Source organism: Elgaria multicarinata, chromosome 11 (assembly GCF_023053635.1).
Source record: "Elgaria multicarinata webbii isolate HBS135686 ecotype San Diego chromosome 11, rElgMul1.1.pri, whole genome shotgun sequence".
Lineage (NCBI taxonomy): Eukaryota > Metazoa > Chordata > Lepidosauria > Squamata > Anguidae > Elgaria > Elgaria multicarinata.
The window spans coordinates 32,749,703-32,766,885 of record NC_086181.1 but is presented as its reverse complement, the minus strand read 5'-3'; the positions used below and the strand labels follow the sequence as shown (position 1 = coordinate 32,766,885).

The following is a 17,183-nucleotide window of genomic DNA, read 5'->3' as shown; positions in this document are numbered from 1 at the left end:
AATTACGGCTAGCAGGAGTAGGTAGTGTTGCTAGGCAACACTCGACCGGCGGCCGTCCTCACGAGGGAGGGGTGGATGCTTCCAAGAGGGGTTTGGGGGAGGGGTGTAGCAGCAGAGCATGACGGGAACTGAGACTAGGCTTAGGCAGAGGGGACGATGGGAAATGGGAAGATCGCTGGAGGGAAGGCGCAGGGCATGATGGGAAATGCCAGGGATGTGAAGTGAGGACAAAGCAAGGCGCGCTTTTGTGGGAAAATACCATCAGGCCACGGCGGGAAGGTCAAATGTGGCACTAGGTTTGTATCCAGGTTCCCACCGACCCACCCACGCCCCTCTTGGCTGGGGTCTGTGTGTTGCACGACAGGCAGAAGTTCAATATGAGCCGTTCTTCTTACAGTGGGAATTGAACTGTGTTGACAGGCAGGAATTCAACAGGTGTAGCTCTCCCCCCCCCCCAATGTAGATCCAGTGATGTCGACATCCATGTAGCTCTTAAAAGGTGCAGGAGCTCCATCAGGATAAACTAGCAGGGGTGGACAACTTGTGGACCCCCAAAGGTTTGGACCTACAACTCCCATCAGCCCTAGCCAGTAGAGCCAGTGGCAAGGGATTATGGGAGTTTTAGACTAAAATATCGGGAGGGCAACACATTGCCCACCCCTAAACTACAACAACCTGAACCACGTCCAGAGCAGGGTGGAAAATGGGGAGGTGTGGGAGCAGAGGGCGGGTAGAAGTAGCAACGGGAAATGGTGCTACTGAAAGAGCTGGCTCTGTATTCTAATACTTGTTTTCTCCTTATCTGCAGATCTCTCAGGCTTGCTCAGCCATTGGCGGCAGCCATGGTGGTGGAAGTGCGCAGCTTCTTTGGAGTCTATCTTCTCTACTGCACCAACCCCCGTTACCAGGGCCGGGTCTACGTTGGCTTCACTGTCAATCCTGAACGACGCATAGATCAGCACAATGCTGGGAAACGCCGTGGGGGGGCTTGGAAGACAAGTGGCCGTGGGCCTTGGTAATTCAGGGGGACATAGAAGGCTGCCTTGTTCATAGCCAGTCCATTGGTCATCTAAGCCATTATTGTCAGCACTGACTGGCAGCGGCACTCCAGGGTTTTAGACAGGTCCTTGGAGATGCTGGGGGTTGAACCTGGGATCTTATGCAAGGAGAGCTATTGAGCTACGGCCCTCCCAGAATTAATTTTCTGTCTGGGTCTTCATTGTCATATGTCCATTGTTGAGGCCAACCATGCTGAGGGGGCACCAGTGCATGCTGGGAACTCCATTCAGGCTAGGATAGCGAGCTCCCCTTCCTCTTTCCTTGCAGGGAAATGGTGTTGATTGTCCACGGATTCCCCTCTGACGTGGCTGCTCTGCGGGTAAGGCACATCTCAATCTCTGCTCATAGCTGCCTTTCCGGCTTAGCAACGGGGTCTCCCCCAGTTCCTCAGGCAATCCCTTTTGATTCCCCCGCCTTCTTTCTCTTGTTTGTTCCCACAGTTTGAATGGGCCTGGCAGCACCCACATTCCTCCCGCCGTCTCACCCACGTTACCCGCCGCACCTCCCGGGAGCGGCAGTTCGACTTCCACCTGCGCGTCTTAGCCCACATGCTCCAAGTTGCCCCTTGGTGCCGCCTGCCCCTCACTATCCGCTGGCTCAAGCAGGAATATTGCAGAGACTTCCCCGTGGGCCTGGAGCCTCCTCTACACATGCCGGTGGCCTTTGGGCAGGTCCGAGCTGTCAAGGAGGCCAAAGGGGTGAAGCCGGAACCCTCAGAGGGATGGGTGGCAACTCCAAAACGCTGTAGTATCTGTCTGAAAAAGTTCCAGGTGAGTGTAGACACATGAAGCCTGAAATGTGCTCTCCCTGGCTTAGAGGGGGCAGAAAGGCTAGAACTCTGGGTTCCTCAGTGTTCGGGTGGTTTAAGAACTGAGGTTTCTGGGAAGAGTGTCAGTTTAATCTTATTCAAAGCCAAGCATGTGGCCTCTGAAATGCTCTTGGGCAGGAGTTGGATTTGAATTTGGGGGGCAGGAAAGTCAAGGCACTTAGGTCATCTAAAAGGGGATTTTAGGGTTTATTGGATCAGACATGGCATCAATTTCTTTTCTGTCTTTTGGAGGAAGGGTGTGTGTGTCAAGGGGGGCTTAACTGGAAGGAATTGAGGGCTGTATTCCAAAACCTTCTCTCTTCAGGATGGGGATGATGATGACACCCCCTTGCGCTGCTTCCACTCTGGCTGCACCCTGGCTGCTCACATCATTTGCCTGTCTCAGGTTTTCCTAGAGAAGGAGCCGCAGCAGTTCCTGCCTATAGAAGGGCAATGCCCAGGGTAAGCAACTTCCCCTGTGCACAGTATTGTGGACAGAATTTAAATGTTCGCACTGATTCCCCTCCTTTACCATCCCTCCCCCTCCAAATGACCACACTCTGTTTATTTCAATATTTATACCACTCCATCTCTAAAAAGAGATTCCAGAGCGGTGAATGACTTGGTTCACATGTCGCGACAGCCCACCGTGGCTTCATTTACCTACACGGGTGCCATTTGGGTTGTCGTGTCATGCGAACAAGGCAGCAGGGGTTGCTTGAGGGTTGTCTCACCCCCGAGCCCTGCCGCCTCACTTCGCATGATGCAAGCCAGGCACCATGCAAAAGTGGTGCCAGAGGCACAGCACGACAGCCCAAGCAGGTAAATTAAGCTGTGACTGGTTGTCATGATGTGTGAACAGGCCCATTGATTTCAGTTTTTCCCCACTTCAGCTGCAAGAATCTTGTGCTTTGGGGAGATCTAATTCGTTACTACAAAGGGTGTTATGGTGACCTAGAGGCTGACCCCACCTCCTCCCAGGTAAAGCTCTCTCACTGTTCTTCCTAGACTTGCCTGCTTTGTTCTAGAAACCCAATTCACTGTATTGTTTTCCTGCAGGGGATGTATACCCTCATCTCATGTTTAAACCTTTTCTCCTTATACACCTTTGGACCATCTTTCTTCCCTCTTAGTCACCAACAATATAATCTCTTGTCTGAGCTAGTTAAGTGCTGCCCCCTCCCCTTTATTAGGGCACATCTCTTCATGTATAAGTCCCACTGATGTCTTCAACCCCCCATAACTACCTTTCCTTTCTTTTATGCTGCAGGAACATTGGGCTGATGAACTGCAACAAAATTGACCTTTTCCCTTTGGGAAAATGGAAGAATTCCCAGGAATCCCAGCACTGAGTGTAGTCCAGTTCTTCTTCCTCCTCCACCCAGAGGGCTGGGTCCCTTGAATCAAAAGTCCCTTTTCTTGTTCTTTTCCCAGCTGGACCTGAGGTCTTGAAACTCCCAGCCCCAGAATCATGTAACAAATGAACAAACAAATGAATTTTCTGAAGTGGAATGAGTAAATAAAAGGATCAATAATCAGGCGCGAGGTCTGTGAAATTCAGGACTCCTGGATTCTCTGGAAAGAGCACAAAATCAGGATTGGCAGCCACCCCCCACCCCCCGGTCCCCTTCCTCCAGCCAGCCTACCTGGATTTCCTGGCTAGGAAGGGGATGTTCTAATGCTTCCAGACAACTGTGGTGATTGCACTGCTGAATAGCTACAGCACAGTCAGTTGGGGAAAGGACAACATGAAAAAGGCTCCATGAATCTAAAGTGGGGACAGGCAACCTGATGGCATTCAGACGTTTTGACTGAAACTCCCAGAATCCCTGACCATTGGCCATGCTGAGTTTTATGGGAGTTTCAGTCCAGAACATCCAAGGGGACCCAGCTTGCCCTCACCTGACCTAAAGTGTGTATATAAAACTACGGCTCAGTTCAGACAACACATTTCTCAACGGTGGGTTTAGAACTCCACAGTGGAGTTTTTACACCACAGTTGAGAAATGAATACCCGTGTTGTGCAGAGGGGAGTTCCTGCACAATCATTATGTTGTCTGTTGTGTGGAGGGCACCGTGGAGTTTTCCGTTGAGTTGACTTTTCCCATTGGCTACAGAGTTCTCTGGCAAGAGTGACGAAAAGAGCGAGTGCTGCTCTAGGAGAGCCGCCAGGATTGTTCTTTTGCAGCAATGGCTGATGGGATACCATCAGGACTGGGGGAGAAGAGAGGGCAGAAGAACTGTCAATCAAACAGTTCCTTTTACCCAAATCCTTTTAGAAAAGAGGGAAATAATCCACGGGAGCCCACAGTCAAACAACGGTGGAGTTAGAACATGTTGTGTGGTGAGTACCTCCTAAAAATTCAACCGTTGAGTGGGGTTTTCCCACTGCGTAGAGAAACGTGTTGTCTGTACCAAGCCTATGACTGCTATTACTGTTTTTTATCATGAGTTGGGTGCTTATATGAAACACAGAAAAGACCTGTTTCCTGATCACAGTACAGAAATAGTCTTGACCATTTTGCTATCTCAGCACGTGCTTTTTTTTAAAAAAAGAAATAATTGAGACTCTGCTCAAAGAAAAGTTGGATTTCTCCCCTTAGATAAATTATGCACTTTAAAGAAAAAAAATGGTACACTTCTGGAACAGGACTAGGATAGGCTTGAAAAGCAAGAGGGATCCCGCTTAGAGAACAACAGTGACTGTTGATAGTTTTTATTAGAACAAATGACTTGATTTATGAATGTTTGATAATTTATGTATTTTCCAGTCATAAGCTTTTTGTAAGCAGCCTTTGGACAACATATTAGAAAAGAGGGAAATAAATTATTACATAAACAGGTGTTGCATTGATTTTCTATTTTAAAAGGGTTAAGTTAAAATGAAAACACTTTTAACTGTTGTCAGTTACACCTCACAGGACTCAAAGGGGGATGAATCAGCCTTGTGTGAGCACTGACTAGGAATACCTAGGGTCCGATGAAGACCTCCTCGGCAAGAGCAAGCCAGAATGAGAGGCTGGAGTGTTTCCCGTTTCCTTCTCCAACTTGGGTTGCCAAATTTTCAACTAGCCACTGGACCTGTGCTTTTCACAGCAGCTCGATGTGCAGAGATTGGCAGGTGATAAATGTCATCCCCATGCTGTGAAACCTGTTAATTTCTGCACATCGAGCTGCTGTGAAAGGCACAGCAGCACAACAGGCAAACTGTTTTTTCTGGTCAGTTTGCAATCTTATCTTCAGCCGAAGAGCTGGAGTTTGATTTAACCTGGGCCAGGCTAGACAATGCCTTATTTTCGCTGGGCTCCCATCACCTAGGTGTTCAGTTGCAGACAAAGACTACACCATGCCCCCAAAGCCAGAGCAGACAGCACTGTTCCTCTGCCACTTTCGCCCTTTAAATGCCTCACATTTGTCTCCTTGATGAGAACAGGCAGCTTCAGGCACGGATACAGAATAACAGCAAAAGCGTAATTCCGGGTCAGCAAGGCTGGCTTGGTATAAAAATAGTAGCTGGATCAAAAGTTAAGTCCTTCAAGGAGTGTCTGGTAGTTTGGACTCACGTGTCCTTCCAATGCTGTGATGAAATGCTAACTTTTGCTCCAGAACGTGGTCTGATAATTCACACACACACACACACACCCAAGTTCTGGAATTGGACCTCACTACCACAATTCTTGACCGGGAAAAGTTGGATGATGCCCCACCCCCCTCTTTCTCGGATGCTCCCTCAGTCTTGCTGCTGTTTGCCAAACAATAGACGTGGACACAGATCTTCCCTGACCTGGCGTCCCTGGAAGCTGCCTGATCTCCGATGCATTTTCGATCACCGGATCCAAGATGGACACAAGCGACGAACACCCTCGAAGCCGCCCCACTGCACTCCGAGCCTTGCAACGCTAACATGCGGTGATCCCCTTTGCCTCCGGAGAAGGGAGTTAAAAGACTTCGCACGGACCGGAACCGGTGGTTGTTTCATCAAGACCTTCCTTGGCTGCAACCAATGCAGAGTGTACACAGTTAGAAGGAACAGAAAAGCCTAGGCTTCTTTCTCTTGTCAATTTGGGGCTGAAACTGAATGGAGAGCCCTCACTTGTGGGGCGAGGACTGATCTACACGTTCAGGAAAAAGTGGCACAGTCCTCTTGGGATTGCGTGGCTTTGGAAGGCAAACGGTTTGCTTGCTTGACCGTCGTTCCCCTGTGTTGGAAGCCTACCTTCCAAGTTGCTGCCAGCTACAACCCAACCCTCACTTATCTGGGAGTATGTCCCCATGAACTCAGTGGGGCAGACTTCTGAGTAGACATATATAAGCTTGCCATGTGGGAAATACATATTTAAAATGCAGTCTTTGTAGGTACAGTATGGGATAAAAAACATTGCTGATTGATGCAGAAATAGGATGAAACAGATATGGGTGAGCACATGTGACTGCGAAATAGACGAAATCACCCATCTCTACTTCCCTTTGGCCCCAGCCACAATTTTATCGAAGTCTAATCTGACCGACAGAAGCTCTGCAGGGGCTCTGGAGCAGAGCTCTTTCTTCTCATCTCTTGCTACCTGTTCCCAAGGATCGTATCTGGGCCCTTCTGCAAGCAAAAAGTGTGCTACGGCCGCTTTCCCTAATTATGTCAGGGGGAAACGTTGAGCCTGCTGGTTCGGGGAACACGGCCCGTTCATGAGTTATCTGTGTGTGTGTGTGTGTGTTTGCTTGCTGCCTAGAAAGAAACCGAGGGCCCACTTACCTTACATGGCTCGGGACCACAATATCTGACGGAACGCCTCTCCCAACATGAACTTACCCGGACACTACAGTAGACATCTGGGGCCTTCCTTCGCGTGCCTCCTCCAAGGGAGGCTTGGAAGGTGGCAACAGGGGAGAGGGCCTTCTCAGTGGTGTCCTTCCCCACCCCCTAACTTTGAAACAAACACCCCATTGAGGCCCTCCTGGCACCAACACTGCCATCTTTTCAGTGCATCTATCCTGCTGCCTGAACATGTTGAGTATTCTGTTGTAATTGTTTTTAGCTGTTTGGAAAGGAAAGGAACCTCTCGTGCAAGCACTTGAGTCATTACTGACTCTTAGAGGGACGCTGACATTTTCTTGGCAGACTTTGTCGCGGGGTGGTTTGCCATTGCCTTCCCCAGTCGCAGTTACCTTTCCCCCAGCTAGCTGGGTACTCAATTTACCGACCTTGGAAGGATGGAAGGCTGAGTCGACCTGAGCCAGCTGCCTGAGAACTAGCTTCCGCTGGCATCGAACTCAGGCCGTGGGGAGAGTTTCGGCTGCAGTAATTGCCGCTTACAACTCTGCACCACACGAGGCTGTTTAAATTATATTAAATTTGTACATTTAATTTTTTTTATGCTACTTTTATCTGCGTATTGTTGCAAACCACCCAGAGAGCTTCAGCTATTGGATGGTATAGAAATGAAATGATGATGATGGTCCAGTTAACCGCGTCAGGAAAACCCTCCCTCCAAAAATGAACCATACTTTTTCTAGGCCACCATCTTTGAGCTCACATTTTCTTTCCACCCGCACATGCTCATCCCGCAGCCTTGCTACAGGCTGGGATGCTAAGCCCAGGCCCAGCGAGAGAGGAACGGAGCGCCTCCTACCATGAATGGCGTCTCTGGTGGTTCACAACGTGCGAGCGCCGCGTGAATCTCTTCCCGCAATAGGCGCATTGGTGGGGCTTCTCCCCTGAGTGAATGAGGAGGTGTTTTGTGAGGGTGGTGTTCCGATTGAAGCTGTTCCCGCATTCCGGGCACTGGTACGGCTTCTCACCCGTGTGGATCCTTTCGTGCCTGATGAGGTCCCACTTCTTGCGGAACCTTTTCCCGCACTCCTTGCACAGGTGCCGCTTGGCTTCCGGGTCGGCTAGGCCGCCTCCAAGTCCCCTGTCCTTGATCACCCTCACTGGCAGGCAGCCCCCCCTCTGTGGTTTCCCTAAGCCGCGCTCGCTCATGTGCGATCTCCTAGGGTCGCTCTTGAGGAAAACAGCTTCTCCCAATTCCCCTTGAGATCGCCTGCCTTGTTCATCCGCTTCGGGGTCTCCCTGGCGTGCATCCTTGGTCCCAGCTCTGCTTGCAAAGTTGGTTTCTGTTGGGGGAGGAAGGAAGAGAGCGAGAGAGTGGAAGGCATGTGGTAGGGAGGGACCATAGCTCAGCAGCAAAACACTTGGTTTGCATCCCATGTTCAATCCCTGGCAGCTCCAGTTTTATTCATTTAATTAAAGGTGCAATCCTAGGCATGTTTAGACAGAAAAAAAGTCCTACAACTCCCAGCATGCCGCAGCCAACCATGCTGGCTGGGGCATGCTGGGAGTTGTAGGACTTCCCCTCCAAATAAATATGCCTGGGATTGCGTCCTAAATTGTTTTAAAGTTTAAAATTGTAAGTTGCCTTGGGGTCCTTTCTAAACTGCAGGGTGACTCAGAAATATTTTTTATAAATAAAATAAAATGAATACATTTTTGCTCTGGGCAAGATATTGATTTTGAATACCGGCTACCCAAAGAGCTCAGTACCTTCTCCAGCATCGAGAAACTGCAGGATTGTGATCACTATTGTTATTCTACTCATTCTAGATCAGCCCTTCTTTTCCATCTTCTTATGGCTTTTCTTCCTTTAGTTTTCCTTCTTGCTCAACATTGGCATTCACAACTGGTATTTCTCCAGGGATGGTTCCCTTTTGCAGCTTCTTTACTGGGTAAAATAACATCGAGGCCTGGAGTGATTATGCATTTGGCTGAATCCACGCGCCCTGTGGCAAACCCCAATCTGATGAGCTTTTTTATGTCAAAAGGTTACTTTTGAGCAAGGGGAAAAAGCAATCAGGTGAATCCAACCTAGATCCTACCTATGGGAGAATAGGCTCCTACATGCCATGAACCTAATCCTGCAAACAGCAATAACCCCCTACCCTTCTGAGGCGCTACAGTTACCTTGCAATGAACTGGTATCTTCATTGTTAGCGTTTTTGGCCTCCTTGTATGGATGTCTCTGTGTTGCATCTGACAGAGCCTGATCTACAACAGGGGAGTTTACAATCACCATCTCAATTGGCACTGTTATCTGAAACAACGACAACAAATGAAAGTACATGGTCAAGCTGAACCAGGATGGGACAAACATTATAATTAAGTGTGAGATGCTTTCACTTGCTTTCTGGCTGGAAACAATAGGCAGGGCTCTGGCGATTTGGGCTGCATAGAAACTAATGCTAGGTGCAAAATTTGGCATCCAAACAAGGTCAGATTTCATGTTTTTAGAAAGTCAAGTTTCTAGCCCTTATAGGTACACAGATAAGCTTAAAATGCATGAGGAATGCTTTAAAAATCTTACACCAGAGAGAGAGAGAGAGAGAAACAGAACAAGCGATGGAGAAGGTGCAGAAAAGGGCAACCAAAATTTGGTTGACTTTAAAATGGGGCGGATGAATTCCAGGAGCAGAAGGCTATCAATGGCTACTGGTCCTGTTACCTCCAGTATCCAAGGCAGTAAGCCTATATACACCAGCTGCTGGGGAACATGGCTGGGAGGGTGCTGTTGCACCATGTCCTGCTTATGGGTCCCTGGTTGACAGCTGGTTGGCCACTGTGTCTAATCCAGCATGGCTCTTCCTATGTTCTTATGATCAAGGGGCTGAAGCAACTCCCCTATGAGGAAAGGTTACAACGTTTGGGGCTTTGAGCATCAGAGAACATGGTAAAGGTGTATAAAATTATGCATGATGTGGAGAAAGTGGAGAGGGAGCCGACGAAAGCAGAAAAAACCCCTTTGACACACAACCAAGGCCACACCATCATGTCCACTATTTGACTCTTCTCTAGGCACAACACAATACCCCTGCTTGCAAATCCAAGACAGCCCCCCCAGCTCCAGAAAAAATTCAGGGCTGAAAAAAAACTCCTCACCTGTTGGGCCCATCTCTCGGTCTCCTGCTGTTCTTGCAGGAACTCCTCAGCCAGCGCCACGGCCCGGTCACAGGTCTCAGGTCCACGTTCTCGAATCCAATCTTGCATTTCCTGCGGCAGGATAACAAGGAACTGCTCCAAGATGAGCAGGTCCACAATTTGCTCCTTGGTGTGGCTCTCGGGCCTCAACCAGCGATGACAGAGCTCCTGGAGCTGCCGGCACGTCCCACGTGGCCCCTCGGCATCCTGGTAACAGAAGTGCCTAAAGCCTTGGCGGTGGGTCTCTGCAGAGGTATAGTCGTCCAGCCTCAAAATGGCCACCTTCACCTTGCCATAGTCACCCTTGTCCTTTGCGTCCAGGCTGAAATAGGCCTGCTGGGCTTGTCCACTGAGAACAGGCACGAGCCGAGTCACCCACTCCTCCCGAGGCCACTGAGAAGCGTCGGCCACGCGCTCAAAGGTGGCCAGGTAGGCCTCGGAGTTGCCTCCTTGAGTCAAAGGAGGCAGCTGTAGGTTGTCCCATCCTGGGGTGCTCATGGGAGTTGGGACCACCTCTAACACCCGTTGCCACTGGCAATCCCAGCTCCTCAGCGGCGCCTCTACCAGCTCCTGCTTCACCCTTGCTGCAGATGCCTCCCTCACCGACTCCTCGGCGGTCCCAGATTGGATTATGCCGGGGAATTTCCCACCTCCTTCTCTTGTGCTGCTGCCGTCCACTTGGCACTGAGCCTCCATTTTCACTCGAACCTGTGATGAGAGTCCCAGGTCCGCCATTTCTCCCGGAGGAGCGGCCATTTTGTTTGCATGTTGCTGTGCGGCCATGTTGTTTCTCAAGGGACCGTCACACAGCAGTAGCCTTCTCTCAGCTTCCGTCCCTCTCACTGAAGAGAAACGCTCAGGTCCCCAACACTGGCCTGTGGTTACAGTAATCTGTGGTAAGGCAGCGTAGGCATGGTTCTGTCAGGAAAATGGAACACTGGTAGTTTCCTAGATTAATGGAAGTTGCACAGGGTTGCTTAGGTTAAGACAGGCTACCTTTTATTTCCACCTGCACCTTACAAGGGTCCTGCCTGCTAGCAACCATCCCTGGCGTGAAGATGCAAGGGCGGTAGTTAGACCCAGGAATTTTCACAGGGAAAAAGGAGTAGGAAAGGTTGATAATTCTCTTTGCCTGTCACCAACTCTTACTACCTACTAGCGTAAAGCCCATGTTGCCATGGGCACTAGTAGTCCTGCTCCTTTCCTCCTTTTTTGCCCCTCAGTCCCCTCACCACAGAGGGGTTCATGAATAATGCAAATATGGCTCATGCATAGCGAATCCCCCCTCTGAAATTTGCATGAAGAATGCCCCGCCCCCTTCTTCACGTGCCCCGATTGGCTGGCTCTGTTCCCTTCCTCCAACACCCTGCCAGCGACAGCCTAACCACGCAGCTGTGCCAAGAGCCCGCCTTTGCACCACACTTATTGGCCGAGCAGGGCAATCCGCCATCCTACTGGCAGAGGGGCTACCCTGCCTGTTTGGTGTGGAGGGAATTAATTGCTATTAAAGCTCAAATGTTGCACGTTTTTGAACTTTCAATATTTTCTGCATGTCTACACGGCTCAAGCTTCAGTTTAAAACAAAAATGAGCAAAATCGGTCTGATAGCTCTCGAGTAATAAGCCTTACACTATCGTATTCTTATATAAGATTATTGTATGTGGCGATCCATCCATCTTGGCCTCTGGTGCAGATGCAGTTTGGCATCTGGACACTGGCATGCACAGATGGTACAGCCAGATGGAAGAATGATAACGCATGTAAGTCCTTAGCTACTAGACTGTTTAATTCAGGCCCAAGGCTGGGTCTACACAGACAGCAAAATGGGATGGGAATGAGGGGCAGAACGGACCAAACCTCTACAGATTGCAGATGGTGTACATTTTTTCAATGCTCCCTCAATTAAAATCTCTGTAAATAGAGACCTAGAGTACCAGAAAAAAGAGGTACTGGTTTTCTATTTGCAGGGAGTTCTTAACATAGGAAACTATTAAAAAAAATACCCCTCCCCCACCCTGTAATTTGAAATCTATTCTACTTCTTCATTCTGCTGCATCTATATTATTACTAATGTTACCTATATGGCATCATCCATGTACAGAGTGCTTTATAAAGAACAAGAGGACATTTGCCTACCCCAATATGCTTACAATCTAAAAACAGGAGGGATACAATGGAGGAAGGTGGGAGAAATGGGAGTAGGCGAAAACAGGGTAATAATATGCAATTATTTCAATTACACATAATTGGCTTAGTTACAGTAGGATAATTGCATGAGGAGGTTGGACCAAAAGCTTCATGGAAGAGGTAGGTTTTTAGAAGGGATTCAAGAGGCATTCTGGAAAGCAGTTCCTGACATAAGAGGCAACAAGGGAGAAAGGCCGGAAGCATTTGAGAGCAGGAGTCCTTGGGACAGCCAAAAGCAATGACACTGGGCAATCAAAGGCTATTATTATTATTATTATTATTATTATTATTATTATTATTATTATTATTATTATTATTATTATTATTGCATCTACTCTCTTATATGACCTTTCAAAGTCCCCACCTTTAAAATTACAATTTAATAGACAGGATACAAAAGGGGGAAACAAGCAAATTAAGGCATCAATTATTTCTAAAGTTATATAAACGTTATAAGGACCAGCTGGAATCAGTTCTGGGAAGAAGCAAACTGCAGCTCGTCCCAGCTAAGCCGAAAGATTGGGCCTGGCTGTTTCATCTCTCCCTTTGATGCAGCCAGGCAGGCAGAATGACTGCCGATGGGGACAGTTCTACGAGAGTAGGAGTCAGATATTAAGGTAGCCCCAGCTGAGCCAATGGAAAGGGTCATCTCACCTTTCGCTCTAACGCATCCAGGCCTGCGATCTACCCATGCAGTAGGATGCAGCGGAAGAATGGACCGTACCACTGCAGGTTGAGGATTTGGGAGGGGGGGAGGATCAATGCTCTCCCTAGGTGGGCCACTCTCTGCAAGTAGAAGGCTAGCCCAACAGGAAGAAAGGACTGAGATAGGATCCTTTTTCTTGATGAGCTTTAAAAAAAAAACAACTTGCGAGGGCATTTGTGTGTTTTTTGTTTCAATAAGAGATCGTTGAAAATGGCATCCTCTAAGAATAGTACAGTCCTCTCGACCGCGTCAGGATCCTACCATCTCGCTCTGCTGCATGGATAGAGCCCAGCCTGAATCTATGTAGCAGTAGTAACTAAGGTTCCAGCTTGCCCCAACCTGGTGCCTTCCAGATGTGTTAAGACTACAACTCCCAGCGTCCCCCAGCTGGGGGTGCTGGGAGTTGTAGTCCCAACACATCTGGAAGGCACCAAGATGAGGATGGCGGCTTCCACAAAACAGGAAGAAAGCGTGTGCATTAGGTAATGCAAGACGGAGACCCGACTAGAAGTGGGGGGCTCCACCCCACCAGGGTTGCCCACCCATGATCCAAAGAGGCCAGCCTACAACTCTTGAGCATAATGGACCACGTGGCCCTGGGAAAGGGGAATCCGAACCTCTTCCAACCCTTCCTTGTCCTTTCCCACCAACCCCCGCCCCATCCCGCCAATTGCACGTGGAACTCACCCCTTTGCCCTGGGCAGCCCCTCTTGCTTTGCTGGGCTGGGGGAATCAAATCAGTCGCCACATTCCGTTTCTTCCCCGCTTTGGGCGGAACGGAAAAGCATGCAGGAGCATTTTCTATCCCTCCCTAACCTTGAATATTTCAGAGCCTCTCTAGGATCGTGGCTGGAGTTTTGATTTCTTAACCCCTTTGGAACACTTCGATATACTGAAAACTTCCACCAAGAGAGGTTAGTCTTTCGGTGCAGTGGCACACACGAACGACACGATGGATGAAATCCAACCGAAGTCCTACTTAGAGTAGACTCATTGAGATAAATGTTTGTCTTGACTATTCATTTGAATAGGTCTACTCTATGAAGGGCTTGTGTTGGATTTTACCCAATGAAACCTATATCAGAGGTGGGGCAGAAAATAGACCGGGATGTATTGGTAGGTTTGTAGGGGGTTGTGCAGTAGTTTGGCAAGCAAAGAAGGGGGAAAGGCAGAAATTGCGCTATCAAGAGTGGGAACTTTCGAAAGCAGGAGGCTGCAACGGATTTAGGGACAGAGCGGCACATCTGACTCGTGGGGCACAACCCACTAGCCAGTTCTCCTGCACAAGCCCCACTGAACTGAATCAGAGCGGAGTACTGGGTTAGCAAAGTTCCCGTTCATTGGGTTCGATCCAACAGTAGACCCACGCTCCCCGACCTGTTGCACCATGTCCTGCATGTTCATCAGAGTCCTGGACTAGATGATGGTGATGTTGAACATTTATATACCGCCCCATAGCTGAAGCAATCTGGGCAGTTTACCCTTGGTCTGATCCAGCATGGCACTTCTTATGTTCTTATGTACTTCATACATGTTGGACTGCAATCCCCATCGTCCCCAGCCAGCATGGCCACATCTGGAGAGCAGCAGATTGCGGAAGATGGTGTAGATCCACGGAAGTCATGACTTACTACTGTTCCATCGATTGCATTGGGTATCCTCTAAGTAAGTCTGGATCCACCCCATCGCAAGGGAGAATTGCACAGTGGATTGTGCTCCACTAAAAAGTAGTCTGTAGAGGGCAGGTGCTATTTGAATTTTCTGTCTCAAGCACTACATATCATGGGCCCAGCCATAACAACAAGGAATAATTGACCTATGCCTTCATGTGTGTTGCCTTTTTAAAATTTGAATCAGGTCTAATGTCAGAAATATATTAAAGTAGCACTTTTAACATGCAGAAGACCTTACAACAACCCTGCAAGGTGGATCTCTATACTTCCCACCTTATGCGTGGGAATTCGGGCTGACTTGCCCAAAGCCGCAGGACTTTGAACCCAGACAGCAGCAGGAGGAAGGTCTTGATCCAAGATGTGATCTCCAGTATCCCAGTTGAAGTAAATCCTTACCAAGCATCCTCTCCCCAAGGTTGCCTCTGTTTGGTCTCTGGTGGCATCTGTTCTTCCCTGGGGGACTCTTGGGGACTCCATTCCATTACCTCACCCACCTGGTTATCAGTTTTTTTCCCCTTGTCTGTCAACATTCAGTGCTACTTCAACCTGTTTTTTTTTATGGGGGTGGGGAGATCCTCTCTTACTTTTCTCCCCCTTTTAATTTGTATGTAACATGAGTCTCTTGATACCGTGTGTATGTGTGTGTAGAGCACCCTTTTGGGTATATTTGAGCACATGACGCCTTAAATCCAAATCAGAAAGAATATTATGAAAGAGGTGCCTCTGAGTACATACAGAGTTCCTTTCCCTCAATCCTGAGCAACTGCAACCTGATTTCTTCCAGGCAAGTTGCCAGTGAGGCCATGATATTTTAAGTTATGGTGTTTCCCTAGGAAAAAAAAAAGGATGGGGGAGATGCAAAAATACAAGCACTGTTCTCCCTCCATGGAAAAATACAGGGGTACAGGCAAAACCATTCTGGGAAAACGTTTAAAATGTGTATTTTCTGGTGATACTTCTACTAAAGTACATCTGTGTTGCTGCCTTATATTGGTACCTCTAGCCTAGGAACATTTGTCTTGACAGCAGTCCATGACACAGCTGGCACCTTTCAGACGCTATGTAAACTGATATATTTGTACTATATCTACACAAGCACAGAGCTTTAAGAGTGCAATCTTATGCACACTTATTTGGAATGGAGGGTGCTTCCAGATGAGGCTTTTAGCATGCAAGCACCTTGGCAGGATCTACACTACTGCTTTAAAAAGCTGCAAAAGGCCTCCTCTAAGTTAGCGCTAAGACCCCCCCATCTGGAGGTGCCCTAAGCCCCATTTCACTTCCAAGTAAACATGCCCAGGATTGGGCTGTAAATATGGTAAATATGAATCACCATTAAAGTTTCACACCAAATGTATTAACAATCCAGCTCAAGTGAAGAAGTTATAACTTGTCAATAACGGGCATGACTGAGAGATCCATCAGACGAGCGTTTTATTGCATGCTCGTTACTGGGCACTCACAGATTTTTGCAGGTCCCTCTCATGACGTCATCTGCCTCCCGCACGCCTCCCACCCCTTCCTAGCCTCCTTCGTGCAACAAAAAAACACCCCAGTAAGTCTGACTTATTTTTAAAGATGGAGGTTGCTGCTATCTCCTGCTGTGTGCAGAAGCAGCGTGATCTGAATGGGCCACGTGCACGTTGTTTACTTCTTCTTTCAAAAGAGGAAGTAATGAGGGACAAATGCGCAGCCGGAGAAGCAACGGTAAGCAAACGCGATTTCCCCCTTTGTGATGACGCTCTGAGACAAGAATGGAAGAAAGGTGTTTCATCTGTTTGATGCACCAAATAGTTTATTTCTATTTTTCACTTCACATCTATGGCTTTACAGTTCGTTTCACAGGCTTTTGAATGTCTTCACTTATTCCAAACTCCAGGTGATTAAGGGCCAAACCAGATGAAACATCTTTAGCTCTTGCCTGGCCGACGTTTTAAATAATAAATAGACAGTGCAGGGGATGGGTCGGGGATTGTGTCTGCAGGGTGGGAGAAGGAGGGGTTTAACCCTTAGTCCCTGCCCTGGTCTTGATTCACTGCTATTTTCAGTGAGAAGAAAGCTTCCTTGATGCAACTTTTAAAAATGAATGTTTCTGAGTTCAGGGAACATTACATCTAAATCTGCCATTTATGTCCTTTACATTCAGATGGCTTGCATGGATGAGATTTTTAAAATGTTATTGTTATCATTGTCCTACAGAGTTAAGGCTGCAATCCTATACAGTATAGTATAATTCAGTATGCATATTAGAGATGTAAAATTTCTGGAAATAATGAGGCCATGGAAAAAACACTGGTTTTTCTTATGTTTTTCTGGAAAAGAACAGAAATTTTGGAAAAATTAGAAAATAAGCAATATTTATTTTTGTATTGGTCTTTACAGATGTAAAGTCACTTTGTTGCTTTAAGACAGCTTTCACCAACCTCATGCTCTCCAGATATTTTGGATTTCAGCTCCTATCAGCTTCAGACAGCATGGCCAATGTCCAAAACATTCAAGGGCACCAGGTTGGGGACGGCTACTTTAGGAACATAAAGCAGCCTTTCTGTTCCTGAAGTTGTTTTATGTATAACTTAGTTTGGCCATAAACTTATCATTATATTTTAAAACTTTTAAAAGCAAACTCAGTTAGTAAATTTGTAATTAGTGTCTGAATAGATTAGAACTACATTAAATGACTGCTACAGCACCAGGAACACAGGACTCTATGGAATAAAAGCCAAATTATCAAGAATACACCAAGGTGACTCGACTCACATGATGGGAAACTGAGCATAAATATCTATC

At 47.8% G+C, this 17,183-nt stretch overlaps 2 protein-coding genes across 4 annotated transcripts; one reads left to right on the top strand and one right to left on the bottom strand.

Moving 5' to 3' along the window:
• Window positions 1-183: 183 nt before the first annotated feature.
• On the top strand, window positions 184-4,140 carry SLX1A (SLX1 homolog A, structure-specific endonuclease subunit). 2 transcript variants are annotated; one of them, XM_063138229.1, is made up of 7 exons: window positions 185-296; window positions 809-1,015; window positions 1,327-1,378; window positions 1,500-1,829; window positions 2,193-2,329; window positions 2,761-2,848; window positions 3,138-4,139. In XM_063138229.1, exons 2-7 carry the CDS (start codon window positions 843-845, stop codon window positions 3,168-3,170), a joined length of 813 nt encoding a protein of 270 aa, XP_062994299.1. In that variant the 5' UTR covers window positions 185-296; window positions 809-842; the 3' UTR covers window positions 3,171-4,139. The 2 variants fall into 2 exon arrangements, with proteins under 2 accessions (XP_062994300.1, XP_062994299.1); XM_063138230.1 differs by lacking the exon at window positions 2,761-2,848 and having other exon boundaries at window positions 184-296; window positions 3,138-4,140.
• Window positions 4,141-4,987: 847 nt separating this feature from the next.
• LOC134406695 (zinc finger and SCAN domain-containing protein 31-like) lies at window positions 4,988-13,486 on the bottom strand. Of its 2 annotated transcripts, none has more exons than XM_063138216.1 (5): window positions 13,411-13,486; window positions 9,792-10,778; window positions 8,820-8,949; window positions 7,492-7,975; window positions 4,988-5,861 (listed from the first exon to the last, which is right to left on the bottom strand). In XM_063138216.1, exons 2-5 carry the CDS (start codon window positions 10,611-10,613, stop codon window positions 5,846-5,848), a joined length of 1,452 nt encoding a protein of 483 aa, XP_062994286.1. In that variant the 5' UTR covers window positions 10,614-10,778; window positions 13,411-13,486; the 3' UTR covers window positions 4,988-5,845. The 2 variants fall into 2 exon arrangements, with proteins under 2 accessions (XP_062994286.1, XP_062994287.1); XM_063138217.1 differs by having other exon boundaries at window positions 9,792-10,748.
• Between the last annotated feature and the right edge of the window lie 3,697 nt (window positions 13,487-17,183).

Excerpts from the sequence above, each read along its gene's own strand:
- SLX1A (XM_063138229.1), top strand. The coding sequence starts at position 843 with ATGGTGGTGGAAGTGCGCAGCTTCTTTGGAGTCTATCTTCTCTACTGC. Across the intron at positions 1,016-1,326 it reads ACAAGTGGCCGTGGGCCTTG|GGAAATGGTGTTGATTGTCC; the intron begins GTAATTCAGGGG and ends CTTTCCTTGCAG. Across the intron at positions 1,379-1,499 it reads CTGACGTGGCTGCTCTGCGG|TTTGAATGGGCCTGGCAGCA; the intron begins GTAAGGCACATC and ends TTGTTCCCACAG.
- LOC134406695 (XM_063138216.1), bottom strand. The coding sequence starts at position 10,613 with ATGGCCGCACAGCAACATGCAAACAAAATGGCCGCTCCTCCGGGAGAA. Across the intron at positions 8,950-9,791 it reads CCGAGAGATGGGCCCAACAG|ATAACAGTGCCAATTGAGAT; the intron begins GTGAGGAGTTTT and ends TCGTTGTTTCAG. Across the intron at positions 7,976-8,819 it reads AGATACCAGTTCATTGCAAG|AAACCAACTTTGCAAGCAGA; the intron begins GTAACTGTAGCG and ends CTCCCCCAACAG.